This window comes from Scatophagus argus, chromosome 19, assembly GCF_020382885.2.
Source record: "Scatophagus argus isolate fScaArg1 chromosome 19, fScaArg1.pri, whole genome shotgun sequence".
Lineage (NCBI taxonomy): Eukaryota > Metazoa > Chordata > Actinopteri > Scatophagidae > Scatophagus > Scatophagus argus.
Genome location: NC_058511.1, coordinates 7,053,782 through 7,072,659, shown reverse-complemented (window position 1 = coordinate 7,072,659; position 18,878 = coordinate 7,053,782). Strand labels below are relative to the sequence as shown.

General features: G+C 41.1%; 2 protein-coding genes across 3 annotated transcripts; one reads left to right on the top strand and one right to left on the bottom strand.

Annotated features, from left to right (window-relative positions):
- The first annotated feature begins 748 nt into the window (after positions 1-748).
- pdia6 (protein disulfide isomerase family A, member 6) lies at positions 749-7,306 on the top strand. 2 transcript variants are annotated; one of them, XM_046373072.1, is made up of 13 exons: positions 749-910; positions 1,261-1,402; positions 2,214-2,271; positions 2,811-2,937; positions 3,210-3,316; positions 3,430-3,557; positions 3,803-3,917; positions 4,536-4,676; positions 5,097-5,181; positions 5,490-5,562; positions 5,645-5,803; positions 5,931-6,027; positions 6,587-7,306. In XM_046373072.1, exons 1-13 carry the CDS (start codon positions 895-897, stop codon positions 6,656-6,658), a joined length of 1,320 nt encoding a protein of 439 aa, XP_046229028.1. In that variant the 5' UTR covers positions 749-894; the 3' UTR covers positions 6,659-7,306. The 2 variants fall into 2 exon arrangements, with proteins under 2 accessions (XP_046229028.1, XP_046229027.1); XM_046373071.1 differs by having other exon boundaries at positions 3,427-3,557.
- hpcal1 (hippocalcin-like 1) lies at positions 7,223-17,429 on the bottom strand. Its single transcript, XM_046373073.1, has 5 exons — positions 17,281-17,429; positions 17,045-17,190; positions 10,966-11,454; positions 9,618-9,723; positions 7,223-7,965 (listed from the first exon to the last, which is right to left on the bottom strand). Exons 3-5 carry the CDS (start codon positions 11,341-11,343, stop codon positions 7,868-7,870), a joined length of 582 nt encoding a protein of 193 aa, XP_046229029.1. The 5' UTR covers positions 11,344-11,454; positions 17,045-17,190; positions 17,281-17,429; the 3' UTR covers positions 7,223-7,867.
- Positions 17,430-18,878: the final 1,449 nt, after the last annotated feature.

The following is an 18,878-nucleotide window of genomic DNA, read 5'->3' as shown; positions in this document are numbered from 1 at the left end:
TTATCGCCAAAAATTCAATAAAATGCACAAACACATTAATGCAGCAGTAATATTAATCCATAAACAGCATGATAGTCAAACAATGACAGACTTTTAGTTAAGTAAGGTTTTGAACAGTCTTCCACCACTGCTTCTACTTCACCACATTACGAGGTAAATAATATTGTACTTATGGCAAAAGTGTGTAATGTACTTAATCAGCTCCTCCTCTTCAGATGGATACAGCATTATGGTAAGTTGCAAGTAATTGCATCAGTAGTCCAATATTACATCATTACATAGTATTGACGAGGGTGATTCAACACATACGCTGTTTAGTTTGCATTTCCTGCATCTGGTTTCTGTACTCAGGTTTAACTGTGTTCTGTTTTTCCATTACATATATTATTCTACTTTTAATTTATATTTATATTTTTTTATCTACCTTAATTGTTCCCATGGCATACGGATGGATGCAATTTCCAAAGTTATGATAACACAGCGGTAGTTTTTAGTTGCCTACATTTTAATTTCACTGATAGAGATAAAGAGACATGCTTCACTACGTCTGATACGAAATGCAATAAATTGTAACTTTTCTGTCTGTCTGTTGTATATAAACATGTATGTGGAAATGAGGCAGTTCTGCATTTCACTTGTTTTAGACTCCTAAGACTCAGCCTTGTCACATTTGTTGCATCTCCACTTGGTGGAGTTGCCTCCTTTCTCCTTCGCTTCCTCTGCGTGCTGCTTTCAGAAACTACACGGCGTGCGCTGATTGGCTGAGGCGCAACGTCGCCTCCAGCTGGCCAATCAGCGTGGGCCACGGTGGGATTTTTCGATCTACTTTTTTTGGGAGACGCAGCGGCGGCCGGCTGAGTGTGTTGCTAACGCAGGAGACGAGCGGTTCAAACCATGAGACTTTTACTTGGTGAGTGATGACAGAAACGATGTATGTTCTTCTTTTATATGTAAATTTTGTGAATTTGTTAATGTTAGGTGTATTTGACCGCGTCTTCACTGTTGTGGTTAGCTTGAATAGCTAAGTTAAGGTGCACAGAACAGTGCCAGGCCTCCATTATTGTTCTATCAATGAATTAAGAAACGCCAGTTTGACTCACTATTACAGAAATTCGCAATAACTCTGCACACAAACTGTATTTAAATAGACGTAACACTGTTCTTTTATTTCTTACTTCGGCTGTTCCGACCATTTACTTGACTACATTTGAACATACGTTACTGAGAGTAAACCTTCTGTATCTTCATCTTGTGCTTCAGGAGTGTTGGGCTGCTCCCTGGTCCTGTCTGTCCAAGCCCTTTACTCAGCTAGTGATGATGTGATCGAGCTCACCGCCTCCAACTTCAACAGAGAGGTGATCCAGAGTGACAGTCTGTGGCTGGTGGAGTTTTACGCTCCCTGGTGAGTCCATACAACTTTGGTGGCCCTAATTCGGTAGGAACAAGCGTCCTCAGATCAACCAGGTGGTGACCATAGCTTCACACTGATTCACTGACTCGTCAGTCTGTCAGTAATTTGTCTTCCTCAAAGAGACATTTTGAAGAGACTTGTATGCAAAACTGGTGGCTCCTCCTTCGGTTGGATTGCCATTGCAAAGTTTAAGTCTCACACAAACAAATTGATTGTGCTTTACAGAGGGATGAAAACAGCAGAATATGTTTCAGCACAGATGCAGGCAGGCATACATGCAAAACACACTCAACACAACAAAAGCAAAGTAAAAGTAAACACTAAACAGGAAATGACTTGTTATTTCTTAAAAGTTACCAGATTTTGAAGGACTCTGCCAATTCAGAGATAAAGTCTCTCCTTTGTGACCTGAGGAATCTGTTGGATAAATAAACTCAAAGTATGTCCGTTATATATTCAGGGGCCAGACCATAAAATGCTTTATATAGCAGGAGCAAAGACAGTTCTTTAATGAACAAATAGCCAGTGGAGATGTGCGCACATAGACACAAGTCCATGTAACTTAAAGGTGTTAAATATTCACAGGATGTGTTGATATTCGATCATCCAGTTCTGTGATGAAGAGCAGCGACAAATAGTTGTGATGCTTTTTGAACACATTCAGCAGGCCTGTGCTGAAGGACTTCGGGAATATTTTCCGCTGATCTCATAGTGTCTCTATTGTAATATATGAACAGTAGTAATAAAACATTTTCATATATTGCCCCCCCCCCCTCTCCTTCTCCACTGTTTATCACCACAGGTGTGGCCACTGTCAAAATCTTGCTCCAGATTGGAAGAAGGCAGCCACTGCCCTCAAGGTAAACCAAACATTTCTTTTAGTGAATACTGCTATTGGCAATATGATTATGATGATGTTCTTCCACTGGATATTTGCAGACACAAGAAACAATTAATCATAAAGATGTCTTTTTTTTTCTTTCTTTCTTTTTTTTTGCGCTGATAAAAACCAGGACCAAAAAGACAACACTGTAGTTATATCATGACTACTAAGCTCTTAGCTCACAGTTTTATGCCACCCACGGGTTTATAATTCCAGTGTGAATAACTGCAAACAGAAGCGTGAGGCGTAGGCAGATAACAGTTAAATATTAATTAATAATTTTAAGTTTGCTCCGGATAAAAACGAGACTCACTGTTTATTCCATGAAATGTGTTTTTTCACTCATTTTTATCACCTCTAATGTCATCAAATCCTGTATACATAAGTAACTGTTGCGCTTGGTTAGTTGATTTGTGAACTTCCAGAGTCAGCACATTAATGTTATATGAAGAAAATATTTAACAGGCTTGCTCTATTTTGCTGCAACTCCAACTTGTCTGTTTTAAAATCCCTCAGGGTATTGTCAAGGTTGGTGCTGTAGATGCAGACCAGCACAAATCACTGGGTGGTCAGTATGGTGTCAGAGGTTTCCCCACCATCAAGATCTTTGGAGCCAATAAGAACAAGCCAGATGAGTACCAAGGTACAGACAAACACTGCACCAGACAAATAGCTTCTGTTGCCAAATATGCAGCTTTGTGATTTGTGAATTTGAACTCTTTCTGTACAGTGACCTCACCAAGCCCTGCCTTTGTGAGAAATATAAATCTTGATGTTTATTATTGTTATTATATTTAAAATTTCTTTAAAACAGTTGAGAGAAAAGGGGATTTCGGAAAGGCAACACATTTGTACTTTCTCAGTTTGCTTTTGATTTGCTCTTTTGCTTGACCTCGGCGTGTCTTCACCCTTCAGGTGGGCGCAGCAGCCAGGCCATCGTGGATGGAGCCATGAACGCTTTGCGTGCCCTGGTGAAAGAGAGGCTGAGCGGCAAGTCGGGCGGCTCTGGCTACAGTAAACAGGTAGATCCAGTGGTGAATCCATGCAGTAGCTTCTCCTTGCAGTTAGCTGAAATCGGACAGATTGAAACCCTTCGCTGAGCGTGGTTAAATAACACTCAACTGCCCTCCAGCAGCAGAGCAGCAGTGGGAGCAAGAAGGATGTAGTCGAGCTCACTGATGACAACTTCGACAAGATGGTGCTGGAGAGTGACGATGTGTGGATGGTTGAGTTCTTCGCTCCCTGGTGTGGACACTGCAAAAAGTAAGTTTGGTGTCCAGAGAGGTCTGAGCTGTTTATTTCTTTAACCATGTGCAGAAAGTTTGCATTTAAAGATCTGCATTTGGAAGTCAGTAATCCAGAAGCACAAAATCGTTGGGGAATGACATTAGGACATGACATTATAAGAAACAATACTGACATATAATTTTAAATTCTCTACTGTGGATTTAGTTCCTGTATGTCCTAGTGAGTTCTCATTAACCATTGCTCTCTTCTGTTGTCAACAGCCTGGAGCCTGAGTGGGCAGCTGCTGCCACAGCTGTCAAGGAGCAGACCAAGGGCAAAGTTCGCCTTGGAGCTGTGGATGCTACTGTACACCAGGTTTTGTCCAGCCGCTATGGGGTGAGTAAGAATCGCACAGTTCACGTACAAACTACTCTACAAAAGCGTGAAACAGCACTGCTCAGTTCAAAACGCCACCACACAGTCGGATGGAAGGTGGGAAGTTTTGGCCATAGCAGCTACGCTCGTCTGTGATGGTGTTAAGCAGCTGTGTAAGTTTAGCTAAATTTAAATAGTGAAAGTAGCTGGTAAACAGGGTATTCCACTGGCCACTAAGCCTTCAGTTAAAAAGGTGTATCTTTGTATGTTTTGCATATGTGGCTTTGGCCTTGTAAACAACGCCTGCTTGTTTTGGTCTCAAACACGAAATGATTGTGATTTGAGAAAAGCCTCTGGTAAAACTTGCATGCTTGTCTCTAACACAGTTAGTTACTGTTGCAGTTCAAACAAAGCGTTGAAACATACTATTTAGCACCAAGTCAGACCACCTCACTTTGCCTGAGGAAACCCACCTTTGAAAACAAAATGGCAAATCATTTTAATCTTTATTTCTTTATTCATATCATGCAGCCATGAATGCAGCTGGAGCTTCTTTATGCTGCAGTTCAGTCATGAGAATCTCAGCTTTATCGCATGCAACATGATTAATACAGTTACTTTAATTACACGTATGTGTAGATCCGAGGATTTCCCACCATCAAGATTTTCCGCAAAGGCGAGGAGCCCGAAGACTACCAAGGAGGCCGCTCCCGAGGTGACATCATCGAGAGGGCTTTGGATCTGTTCTCTGACAACGCATCTCCTCCTGAGCTGCTGGAGGTCAGTGCGCTTGTGCATTTGCATCAGACACTAATGTGTGGAAGTTCATAGAGATGGTGCAATTTCATAGCAGCAGAGCCAACAGTAAGCATCTGAAGGCATCTTGAAGTCATAAATCACACCATTATCACCTTTCTTAAATGTTAAATGAATCAGTTTAAACATTAGCTGTTTGAGCAGTGACACGTCTGACCGGACAAGTTAAAGATATTCACACTAAACTGGCTCAAAATTCAAAAGGCTTTTACTGTCAAGCGCTGCATGATAACGCGCCTGTTACTGAACCCAAAAGAAAATACAACAATTGCATTCAGTCAGTCACAACTATATAAAGTGTTAACAGTATTTGTTTATGCATAAAATAATGTAGATTCACAGCAAGCATCATGTTTATGTGTACTGCGAATGTTTGTCTCTCAGATCCTTAGTGAAGACACCATGAAGAACACCTGTGAGGACAGCCAGCTGTGTATAATTGCTGTCCTGCCACACATCCTGGACACAGGTGAGGCACTGAACATGCTGGTTAACACATTTGACCTTAAAGAACACTAATTTAAACTAAACAAAAATGTGGGCACTGCAGTGCAGCTGTGGTGTGTATCTTTGACATGTTCACAGTTCACTGGAAGTTTTACTTTTTATGTTTTCAGAAGCTCAGACTTTATGAACTGATACTGTATCTCTTAACAGCTAATCAACTAAGCTAAAAGTAGCAGTGCAGTGCGTGGACATTTCTCACACCAAAAAAAGATTAGACCCTTTTTAATGCTCGAGCCACTCACTATCACTGGTGTCATCGTATCTTAACAGGTGCAGCAGGTAGAAATGGTTACCTTGAGGTAATGATGAAGATGGCGGACAAGTACAAGAAGAAGATGTGGGGGTAAGGATGAGACACTAGTCATATATTATTAATCCAATGGTTGACTATGACTGTGACTAACAGCCCGCTGTTCCTTTGTCAGCTGGCTGTGGACTGAGGCAGGAGCCCAGATGGAGCTGGAGGCCTCTCTGGGTATTGGTGGATTTGGCTACCCTGCCATGGCCGCCATCAACACTCGCAAGATGAAATTTGCGCTCCTCAGGGGCTCCTTCAGTGAGACTGGCATTCACGAGTTCCTCAGGTAAGCCGGGGAGGGTGAGGGCGCTGTTGTCTGATGTTTTGTTATTTCATCGCGACAAGGGTCAGAATAAAAACCCACTTCAGAGTAAGCTGAACAACGGCGCTCACATGGTTCTTCTTCTCTTCAGGGAGCTTTCTGTGGGCCGTGGCTCAACAGCCACCTTGGGAGGAGGTGCCATGCCCAAGATTCACGCTGTTGAACCCTGGGACGGCAAAGATGGACAGGTGAGTGGGAGCATGGGCAGAGAAGACAGAAGGCAAAAGAGTGGGAAGGTTCTTACGACATATTCTGTCTGTTCTACAGTGTTGTATTTCTATCACAACGTAATCTCAATCAAGACTTCTATCCTCAACATACAAAAAATTACTTATGTTAAAACAAGCTTTATAAGTGATCTGTTGACAGCAGCCGTGAGGGAAAATCAGACCGTAGAACTGCTCAAGCTGTTAGAAATCCATTCAGTAGTTTAAAAGCCAGATCATTGACTGTTTGGGAATTCAATCAGCCATATCAAACCCCCCAAACTGCATGGCCTGGTTTTAAAATTTGCAGGGTCCAAAAATGGGTCGTAGTGCATACGGTTTCTGTCCGGCTTATTGCAAAAAAAAAAATCTATTAATTGCTGCCTCTGTACTGCAGTCATGCACAAAGAGAAATATGTCAAGAAACCATAATATGAATATAGAGTAAGAAAGTTTGTAGTTTTTCTTTGCCTCAATTTCAGAAGAGAGCAAAATTTTCATGTCTTACAGTCTTTTATTTTACATTTCTTGTCAACTGCAGCTTCCTGTGGAGGAGGACTACGACCTCAGTGATGTCGACCTGGATGATGACTTTGGCAAGGACGAGTTATGAGCCCAACCTGGACGGGATCTTATCCAAATAGTCTTGGTTGGATCTGGTCTGATCTTGTCCTGCGCTACACGCCTCCCTTCTCCTGTGGACGAATGGGAGGCCCGGGTTGCCCAGTTACTGAAATACTCCAGAAAAGACACATGAGAGACACCTGCAGTTTCTCACATAATTTTTGTCACTCAGGCGGGGACGGGACGGGAGGGGAGGGGTGGGGACATGTGCCGTGTCCCTGGAGTGAACTCTGCCTCACATACCTGCTGAACGTTAGAAGCTGCGTATTTATATGGCCACCGCCAGCTGACGAGAGGAGGGAGGAGGTTCTGAATCTGGCATTTCAGTTCTCCATTTTAAGTGTACTTTAAACATCGTTCCCCTCTCCCTCCTTCAGCCACCCTCGAGCACCTATTTTAAGATGTGGATTGTCAAAGTCATGCTTCAATGTCCAACCTGATGTGACTTACGTATGTTTTTTTTTTTTTCTCTTTTTAAATCAGTAAGTGTGAATCTTGGGAGGGTTTACATCATGTCTGTCCGGGACAAGGGGATACTGTGGGACTTCCTGTGTAGATTTTTCTTACACGACTTTATTTCAATTCTGTGAAAACAAAATGACATTTTTGTTACAAAAATAAAAAGGAATAAAAACAATCACGGCTTCCTTATTCACATGAACTGTCACAATATCAGAAAACGCGTATCACCGAGCGCATGCAATACCAAAAGCATACTGGACTTGCTTAGAACAGAAACTTAAGATACAATTGACATCCTGCACATCAATAAGCCACTTTTTTTAACAGAAGGAAGTCCAATCAAATTATGTGAAGTGATGTAATTAGTCTCCTGTTAGTGTAACATTATGGGAGTCATAATACTTGCAAGCACATTATCCAGTCAGTATAAATATATGATATGGCACTTAACTTAGGGAAAACAGGTCATTTCAAGGCAGATGAGCTATAAAAGCATATACACTGAATACCTCACCTGAAAGCACAGCATGGCCCACAGAAAAGGAACCACAGAAAAAAGAAGGATGTGTTGGAAATGTAAACTTTAAGACATGGAGTGTTGTTCAAATGAAAGGACTGTCTTTTTAGGTTCGAAGGAGTGGGCTGTGATGATCTTAATGTGAGCAGCACGCAGCTGGACGGATGTGGGTTTGTGATTACGTTTTTAGAGAGCGCTTGTCTGTCATTGTCTCTGTCCTCAGAACTGACGAGAGGCTCCCTGATCCGACTGCAGCAGTCTGACAATGGACGGGTCGCTCTTGGCACCTTTAATGAACTCCTCCAAAGACAATCTACCTGCGAAGCGGAGACCAAAAAAAAAAAACGATTCACATTCAGCAGAAGCCGAACACGTGATGATGGGGTGAATCATTCGGTGACCGCCCACTAAAATCAGAAACAGGAAAGCTTCTGGTGGTCCTTTTGAGCTTAAAACATAATCACTGCTGCCCCAAATAACACAGTGCAGTCAAAGGACACAACATATTTGAAAGAAGCTACAGTGAATCTGCATGAACATGTTTATGACAGGTGAATTGAGGTATTCGTAGATGTCAAGTCGTGTCAGCAGGTGACGCTGTTGTACGATTTTCAAATAATTACGGGGCTTCTTCAGGTGTGTTGCACTTTGACCAAACATAGCAATGAAACAGCAGTACAATTTTGAAACTTGAAGCTCAAATGTAGTATTTTATATACCATTATTACTGAAGTTCATGAGAATAGCAGAACCTCCTATTAGTAACTAATTTCTAAGTAATATTTTACTTCTTTTTAATCCTTTGTATTATTTGTTACTGGCCACATAATTCTACCCATAATAACAACTTTATAAATGTTAATGAAGTAAAAAATAAATAAATAAAACAGAAACATAACGTAAAAAATGTAAATATAATGCATGACTTAAATATTTCACATCCTACTTGAGGAGTAAAAATTAGAATCAAAATTTCCAAGGAACTCAGTTAAAACAAAAGCTAACTAAAACTGGCAACACTGGAAAGAAATAATCTCTGTTTCATGTTCTGACTAATCGAGCACACAAAACACAAGCTGAGTGAGAAGTGACACAAACATCCAGAACCGTAAGACTCTGGAAATGCGTAGATACCTGTGACATGGGTGTAGCGTCACCTTTTCACGCTAAATGTCAAACCGCTGGCATTGAGGAGGCTCAGCAGGCTCAGATGCGAAAGGCTGTTAATAATCTCGTGCGTCATGTTACTTCACGTTGTTACATGACATGTTATTTCTCTCTCTGTGTCTCCGTCTGTCTCCCTCATCCATCTTTCCTTATTTCCTGTTACTCTCTGTGGTAGTCAGTGTATAACGTCAAAGATTATTACGTAACTGATCTTTCATGATGTGTCTGCATTTTGTTCTGTCTTGGTGTGATCGTTTCTTTCCAAACAGACGACATTACCAGTTCTAGCAAAATCCTTAATCCAGTTATTAGTTTACTTTTGTTTCTCAAGAAGTTTCATTCTGAGTCTTGGCATATTTCAGCTTTGCAGTCATAGAGCACCTGCATACTCATTAAATATCTATAAAAATAGCTTGGTAACACTTTCTAAGTAGTACACAATCATTTAAAAATGGTTTATAAGACACTATAAAGGCTGTGTTTTTATGTACATACAGGATTTGTGAGCGATTATAATCTCTCCTATGAAGATTTTATATTATTACATGTTATTTCATATTATCAATCAGTATATGTTTATACAGCAGTGTCCACTTATAGCAGTAGGAGTTACAGTTGTTTAGAAATTCATGTTGTCTTAGAAGTACACCATCATTATTAACCACGTAGCAAATGTTTAAACAGTGCTTATTAATGCTAAACTTAAAGTAAATCATTTCCAAATACTTTTAGTCTGCAATAAATATGTCAAAAAAGTATACACACAGAAATGAATAAATCAATAAAATAAAATCAGTCTTACCATCATTGTCGATGTCCATCTGTCTGAAGATCTTATCCGTCCTTTTCTCTGGTGTAGATTCGTCCTCTGGCATCTTCATCACTGAAGACACCATCTTGTAAATGGCCTACAACAGCCAGAACGATAATGCTGTTACGTGCATTCATTTGGTTGGCTGCCGCGTGAACCTCTGAGGCAGTAAAGATGAAGAATGACTGCTCCCACCTGACATTGTTTCGTCTGAATGCTTTGACCTGTTTTCTGTTGCTACCTGGTAAAGTTGCTGTTCTGGGGACTAAAGCTCATCCTGCTGTTAGTCACAGTTGGTCCATCTGAACAGGCTATAATGTCTCCATTTATATCTTATAAAATATACACAGCTCACGTAAAGGTTTTGAAAAGGTTTTGCTGAAAAACACAACTATTATACAGTAACAAAAGCACTGATGCGTGTTTTTTTTTTTACATTCATTTGTATCCACAAACACAAAGGACTGAGCCAATATTGATAGGGCCCTGCAGGCTGCTCAGCTCACCATATTGGAAGAGTAAATATAGCCACAGTGATAAGAAAAAAACAGGAAGGGCAGCCTGCATCCATGATGTGAGGTGAAAATCTCCTGACTACTAAGCTTAAAAACAGTCATTAGACAGTGAGCTAAAATGCATACGACAAGGGCAGTTAAACCATGAGTGCATTAATGAATAACTGGCAACTATTCTGAGAACTGATTCCCTTTTTCAGAAATTTATCAAACGCTTATACCAAAGTGATAACAGCGCTGAGATGTGAGGATTTGCTGCTCTGCTTTGTCTTTATGTGACAGTGAACTGAATAGCTTAAGGTTTTAGACTGTTGGTCAGACAAAACATTTGAAAATGTCACCTTGGTATTAAGGATGCTGTTATGGCATTATGTCGCTTTCATTTGTCAGTTTACAGACCACGCAAATAATCAGTTAACCTCAACCAAAATTTTAAAGTAATCATTACTTGCAGCCCTACTTGAAATTAAAATCTGCAGAGCAAATAATAATTCATCTTAGTGTCCAGTTTTGAATAAACTGTACTTTTTTATTTTGTGATGTTGAATACAGTGGCTTAAAATGTGCTACTGCAAAAGCAATCTGATTAAGCATTTTGCTCTGATTTTACTCTTCTGGGTTCAGACTTTCTTTTCCTTAAAAAAATCGGGGAGTCTTCACTAAATTAAAATTCTCACGAGACAAAACCAATGAAACATTAACCTCATCAGGTCACATTTATATGTCAAATGAAGCAGAGTGAGGCTGGTGAGAGACTGGTATGTACAGCATAAACATCCATGACAAAACACTACTCTGTGTGTGTGAATACAGTGTGTCCTCACCTGAACTATCTCCAGCATCTCTGCCCGGCTGATGTATCCATTCCCGTCCAGGTCGTACATGCTGAAAGCCCAGCGCAGCTTCTGCTCCAGCCCGCCGCGAGACGTCACGCTCAGGGCGATGATGAACTCCCTGAAGTCAATGGTGGCATCACCGTTGGTGTCAAAAGTGCGAAAGACGTGCTCGGCAAACTTTGAGGCGTCTCCGTAGGGGAAGAAGTTGGCATAGATCTTTTTGAACTCCTCCACAGTGAGGTGGCCGGTGGGACAGTCCTTGAGGAAGCCGCGGTACCACTCCTGCAGCTCGTGGTCAGTGAACTCTGTGTTTTCTCTCAGGTCGTTCAGGACCTCAGGCCGCAGCTTGCTGTTCTGTTTCCCCATGACACGGCACGCTCGGGCAGGCAGATAGCTGGGCTGGTGTTTCTACCGTCCTCTCCACTCCCTCTGTGTTTTTTACTCCCCACGCTGCTGGCTGCTCAGCTTTCTCTGCTCCTGCAGGAGACCAACAACCCTCATTAGTACCCTCGTACGGATATCATAAATAATTCATCGGTTCAATCGTTCCCCCCCAGCTTGCAGCAGTTTTTTTATTATAAAACATGTAATAAAGATGCTCCTCAGGCAACCAAATGAGATCTGGACAGTTGAGATTGCACACAGGGGAGAAAAAATAAGATAAGATTACGACTCAAATGTCATGAGGTTACAACATATGTGTGTCTATGCACTGAGGTGGCTCGGTCTCTGTGGATACAGTATGAATCCTGTGGCACGGAGATAATTTATCGACCCTACGCTGCTTGGTGGAAGGACAAGTGTCCTGGGGCATTGTAATTCTCAATAAAGCCACTTTCTAAAAGGTCAGGCTGATACTGACTGTTCTTACTGAGAAGGGCAGACATTTGCCTCAACAATAATCCCCACTTTAATGTGAAAAATGAATATTCTAATTGATCTTAAGCGGGTGGAGTTCATGCACTGATTAAAGAGAAACACAAATGATGGATAAAAAATACCAATGCAAACAAAGGCAGTGGACCATTTGACCACCTGGGCCTATTCACCTTTAGCTTCTGTGGTTTGTCTAAATACTGTTTCCATGGTTATGTTCAGAAAAATCTGTTTATTCATGTATGCAGGGGTATTCATGATTTGGGGTATGAGGATGCATAAAAACTGCATATCCACAACAAAACCATAACAGCATAAAAGGTGTTATATGCAACACAAATCCCACTGATAAAACAGAGACAAACACGGGTGTGTTAGCAAGCGAAAAAAGTTACGACACTTGCATGGTGATTTTTTTTAAGTTAACAAGAGGTGGCGTGGGCAGACTTTTTCTATGCCAAGTAAGAGGAGAGAGTATCTATTTTGTATATTCTGTGCAAGCAAGGGAAAAGTGGGAAAACACAAATTTATTGGCAATTAACACCAGGACAAATCAAATCCATCCATCTATCTCCATCTAAGAGGTTTTAGTGTGTAGCCCTGTATGAAAGAAAGAAATGAAAGAGACAAAGATCAACAAGGTCAGATTGTAAAAAGAAAAAGCACACAATGGCAGAGCTAATCTTTTATAATGTATCTGGTAAAGTGTGTGTGTGAGTGTGTGTGGGTGGGACAGAAAAGGGAGATGTGAGGGGGCAGGGAGGAAGAAAGAATGGAAAAAGTATGACACATAGAGAGAAACACTATTTCCAGCTATACTATGCGAGCTGCTTTGCTAATACCTGCTCTACAATTGCTTAATAATCCCTCTGAACAACACTCCTCTGAGTTACCCATGATGAATTGCAGAGAGAGACGTATTATCCTGATGTTCTTTCAATTATTGAAATCCCATTGCTCCTGTGTTACTGCCACCAGAACGATTCTATCGGGCGTGGAACGAATGAGAGCAGTGTGAATTTGGATAAGGTCTTTTCTTTCCTCCATGCCCTCTTCTCTCATAATTGTCGCCCAGGTGTAATTTCCTGCTGTTTCATGAATCGAGAGTAACATGAGAGAGGCAGGCAGGTTTGGGAAACAGCCGCTGACACAAACTCTTCACAGGGTCGCTCAGGCTTATGGATGGAAAAGAAAACAGGGAAACCAAACGCACAACACATCAATACAGCCTATTTCTTACCCACAATTTCTTATTTGTGCACATGCAATTGTGAAATCAGCAGTTCAGCAAAGGGCATGCTGCAAAAAAAAGAAAAAACCTCATGATAACCTTCACAAGTGAGGCTGAAAACATTTGAAGCAATGGCGTAATATTTAACTGCTATAACATTTAATGTAATTTTTGTTGGAAGCATTGAAAGATCTAGAAGAAGGCTTAAGAGTCTACAGACTCTGAACTGTAAGTGCAGAAGTGCTTTGAGCTAAATGCTAACATCAGCATGCCAACACGTTCCCAAATTTGTGTCAATCCATCGAGTCGATGCTGAGATATTTCGCTTGTGAAAATAGTGTGAAAAACCTAAATCATCTGGTGCTAGAGGAAAAGTGAGGGAACTCATCTTCTGGGCAAAACACATCTGCACACAATTTCCTGGCAATCTATCAAAATAAAAAACCAAAATGGTGGACCAACCAACAGAAGCTGCTCTCATGGATAAAAATCTCACTATGATAACAGCAAATGATTTTGTGGTGCCGTATCCAACTTTGTGGCAAGTTTATGAACACTACAGTGATGGAGTGACCTTCTAGAATGAAAGGGATGCTCACTTGAGAATATAATATCACTGTCTGCTTACTACGTTCCAACAGGGCCATGGCATTGACACTGGCCTGCAGGCCAGGCCTTCCACTCGAACATACAACAGGATGAGGAAGCGGCAGCGCCTCCTCAGCTCTTGGTCACATGGACTTTTCCAGGACAACTCAGTGTGCAGGCTGAGCGGGAGCAGACATATGGGCGTTGCTGTTTATTCCCTCCAACGCACAAAGCCACATGAAACCCAGAGGAATCCAAGCTGCAAGACTGAGAAGTGCTGCCATGAGATTTCAAGAAGCTCTCAGGCTTAATGGGCTTGCTTACAAAATTATTTATAATTTAGGGAGAAAACAGTAAAAAATAAATAATACAAACACACAAATCAAAGACTGCGGGACAAAAAAACAGTGTCACATATTCCACTGCCCTCTTAATTATGCTCATTAAAGTCTATAGTAAAACTAGAATCCAACAGACAAACTCGGGGCTGCAATTAAGGCTTATTCTATATTGTTTTACTGACTGCTGCTGCTGTCGCTTGCCTCGACACACTTTGCAATTGGCTGTGTGTTTATTCCATTTGTGCTTCTAAAATGTAAGCGATTCACAACACAAGCACGCAGGGCCCCGAATCAGAGTGTTTGTTCGTTTTTGCAGCAGAGAGCCGGGATTTTCTCGTGTCACTTTTTAAAGTTGCTACACGGTGCAGTGGAAAATGTTTTGAAATGTGGTCAGAAATAACCTCCAGATATTGCTCTCCGCTGACATCTACGTGACCTCCTTTGCACAGAGAATATTGCTCTCGCTGCCTTGACTGGCAGGGGATGCAGAACACTGTAAGCAGTAACCTATTGTACACAGTCTGCGAACGTTGTTTGATACACAACAGCCCTGCGAAACTGCCATTCTTCGCTCAGTGTTTGCAATTCCCCTCAATTACACAGCAACAGTCCCCTTCCTTGTCCCCAACCCCCATAGCCTTCCCTGCTCTATATGGTCCACTTTTTCCAGTAGGTTCCCTGCCTAATGAGACTGTTTCACACAGTACCCCCCTTCCCCAAGGCTACAGTGGGGATCCTGTAAACCTCTGACCAGGCCAGTTTCACTGCTGTTTGCCATTCTTAGACCCACCTCATTTCCTGGGTAATGGCTTGTCACAACAAAGAAAGCCTTTACTCTTTTTCCAGATGCTTGTTACTTCTTGCATAGCAAATAAGACAGTCAGCGAAGGAGAGATGAAGGCTGTGTGTGAAGATAAAGACGTGGATCCATAAGGCATGACACACAGCTGATGGAGCTCATTATGCCTCTGACATTGTGCATCATGAGCGAGGAAAGAAAAAAAACAACTGGTGTCAAAGTTCACATCAAAAAAATAGATATTTGAAATAAATATTCACCTATTTTCTTAGTCTTCTATAACAGCAGATTTCATACTTGTCAACTGCTGAGCAGACAAAATAAGACCTTGTACTTTTTGTACTCTGGAAAAAAACACGAATCAAAAAATCAGCAGGTCAACAGATAATGACAGTAAGCTTTAGTTGCAGCCCTAAAACAAAGCTTGTTAATCAGTGGGCTCATTTCCTTTCATTTCCTCCAAAAGAGAATGGACATTTGACTAAACATTTCCTCAACTCTGCATAAACACGACAGAGAAAACATTTTTCATGCTGTCTTGTTTCGTGCCTCTTTTGAATGGAATGTAAATCAAACAAACTGGTCCGGTGCACAGAAAGAAAGCAGACTTCCTTTTTTTTTTCTTTTTTTTTTTTTTGTGGCGCACATAACCTGCTGTGCTACGTTGGAGCAGAACGGCACTACACTCTGAAGTACATACGGTGGGCTCCTGGCAACCAAGACCGCTTCAGGTGGGTGAGGAGTTGGTCCAGTGTAAGAGGAAGAAAACAAGACAAAATGAGCTCTCCAGTTACTCTCACTTTCAGCGCTGCTTCGTGGCAGCCTCTCTGAACTAGTGTCAGAGAATATCATGCAGTGGATCAGGATGAAGTCCCCTGACACACCAGTAGTCAAGGCAACAGGATAGTAGCGCTGAGGTTTATGAGAGGGAGGAGGTGTAGCTATCAATCTGGGGCACACGCAGGGCAGAAATATATGAAGGCTCAAGAGGAAAAAACGAACATTTTTTTTTTCTATGTGCATGCATTTCAAATGTCTGCTTTTGGTTTCAAAATTTAATTGTAATTCTGCAGCATGCTTGCTAATGTCACAGATCTGCAGGCAAAACTTCACAACTGCAAAATCCTTACATTTGCTGTTATTATTACAGCAGTAAGTTTGTAAGAACGTTTCAGCTGGTGAGTGGGATTATTTCATTTTGAATACGCAGTCCTCGCATGTTGGCTTGGATTACTTTTGCTATTATAAAATGTGAGAAAACAGCAACAACGCTGTGGAGTAGTAGTTTAAAAAACGTGTGGGCTGGCAGGCATAATTATGTCAAGACACGAGCTTTAAGCGATGGACAGAGCTTGACGCACCTTTAGCTGTGTAGCTCCGTGTCCATCAACACTGCATCTATTTTATTTTTCTCCGGGCTGCACCCTAACTCAATATTATCATTTATGGACTTTCAGCAGAATCACATAGTGATTAGAGAAAATTACCATATTATACAACAAGTTTGTTATTTTTTTTTTATCTGTGGGCCTAATTAAAAAATACTTTAGTGAATTAGCTAAATAAGTTAGTAATTGGTTATTCTTTGATTTTATTCCAGAAATCTCCATAAAGGACATGAGTGCAAATTATACGTACGCAAGAACACAACTAGACAGCTTCTTCCACACAAAACAATCATCACACACACACACACACACACACACACACACACACATACACAACTACAGTAAATCATTCCATTAATAAGCTTCTGAAGCTACTGTTTTACACGTTTGTGCCTACAGTGGAGGAGGACAAATCATTGCTCTGAACAGTTTTATTTATTTATTTATTTTATGTGGTCTTGCACGCACACACACACATCATGCTGTGATACATGCCAGCTTATTCAATTAAGAAAATGTCCTTAGAAATATTACCACATTGCCCTATTTTGTCAATGAAGATCAATACCATTTTTGAGGATTTTTTTTTTCTATGTGTTTTTTGTTGTTGTTGTTGTTGTTGTCTTGGGTTTTTTTTTTAAAATGCCATCACTGGGTAAAACTTTACAAACAGTTTTAAGATGCCGTGAAGTGTAGGTGAGATGTAGTCTGGTCTTGCATGGGTGTAGCCCGTTTAACACCCTCTTCTGCTTTGGGGGAATCGCCACAGCAGCCTGGCGGGGCAGACCGACCACTGGAGCACACTGGACAGTGCAGCAGCCCGAGTAAAGTGATGAAAACATACCTTTTTTCAGGAGTAAAGTTGCGTATGACTCCTCCGGCTGACAAGTCCACTTCGGCTGAGACCACTTTGCCTCAGTATGATGTCAACAAAAGACTAACTTCACCGTTACAGCAGACTAACATAAGACCTCCTCCCACTGACACATCCTGTAAAAAACACAACACGAGAATCACTGAAGTTGCCCGTGTGAGTTTTTAGTGTCACACACAGAAAACAAAAAACATTAAAAGTTTTACCAGAGCTGCTTAAATGTCGTTTCTTAAAGCTCGGCTCTTGTATAGTCGGTCCTGCCTTCAGTTGGAGCAAAGCGGCTTTATCATTTAGAGGAAGATGTGGCACAGAGCTCGGTTTTCATCCGACTTGCCCAAGTTACCACTAGAGGGTTTTCTTTCCTCTTTCAGGGCGATTAAACACACTCCGTCTGACTTCCATGGACGTGAGTACACTTTGTAATGGTACAGGATGAGAGTACGTGTCAAAATAAATGTATCTGTCATTTAAACGGTATTTCATAATGATTTTCCGACTTGTAATTTACGTGTGGTACTTCAAACCCCCCCTCGTATGCGCTGAATAGATCCGTCCACACTCACTGCTTCCATAGTAGAAACAGTTGCAGCAGCGTCCTGTGGAAAATTATCACTAGAGACTATTATTAGCACAATATCAAAAATAAACTGTTCACATTTAGGGGAAAATCTTGATACTAGGAGACTCTCCTACAAAATAAACAACCCCGAAACTAAAGAAAAAGAAAAGAAAAGAAAAAGAAAAGAATAAAGTTTGGTCGCTGTGTTCCACGTAAATAAACAAAATGCAAATGTGTTATACAATCATGTGTTTCACAAAGTGGTGAACCTTCATGAGCTTCATGGCTGAGCCCTTTCGGAGGATGCTCCTTTCATATCCAGTCAAGGTACTATCACCTGTCACCAGTTAACCTGTTTACCTGTGGAATGTTCCAAACAGGTGGTTTGGAGCCTTCCACAAAACCTTCCCACTCTTTCTTGTTCCTGTGCTAATTTCAAGAAGTAAAACCCTACAAAAATGGTGTTTTTACTGTTTTTAGGTAAGTGTATGTTTAAAATAGGATTAGCAAATTATCACATTTTGTGTTATGTTAGAATAAAAAAACAGTAATTCTATTGTAAAATTTAGATAAAGCAGTTCTAGAATAAGCTATTGGAAAAAAAAACTTTATTCTCATACTCGTACATATGACAATACTTGGGAGTACACTTAGAAGTACCCCCCACGCCAGCAGCCGTAGGCCTACGCACATCCATCAGTGACAGTAACCTGTGTAGGCTAAAGTGACGCTACTGTGGTGTGTATGTCAGCATTTCAGTAAGTAGATAAATAATTAACTATGTGTATGTGAACGTGTGTGTGTGTGTGTGTGTGTGTGTGTCTTCCTGAAGCCTGACACCTGTTTCTATAAGCATATGGAGTGTTTATCTCCACCTAAGAGTGAGTACAATAGAGACTGGGGGGGTCGAGGCAGCGATAAAGAAGTCTGAGGTTGCTTTTGTAGTTCTTGCCAATTTGCAACTTGACACGGTCACAGGCCTGTCGTTGCTGCTGGAGTAAAACAGAAGAAAAACATTGCTGTGACTCTCATAAAAAATAAAGAAATAAAAGATGCTGTAATAAATGCTTGAGAGGCAATTTACTATATAACAAAATAAAAACAGCTTATAATGTAGCCACTGCAGGTCAAGCCGTTTTGAATGTTAAGGCCCCTGGCACGGAAATGATAAAACTGTATATGTACATTGTTAGCTATCTGGGTATTCAGGATTAAAGAGACATGACAAAGCTTTAATTTTAAGAT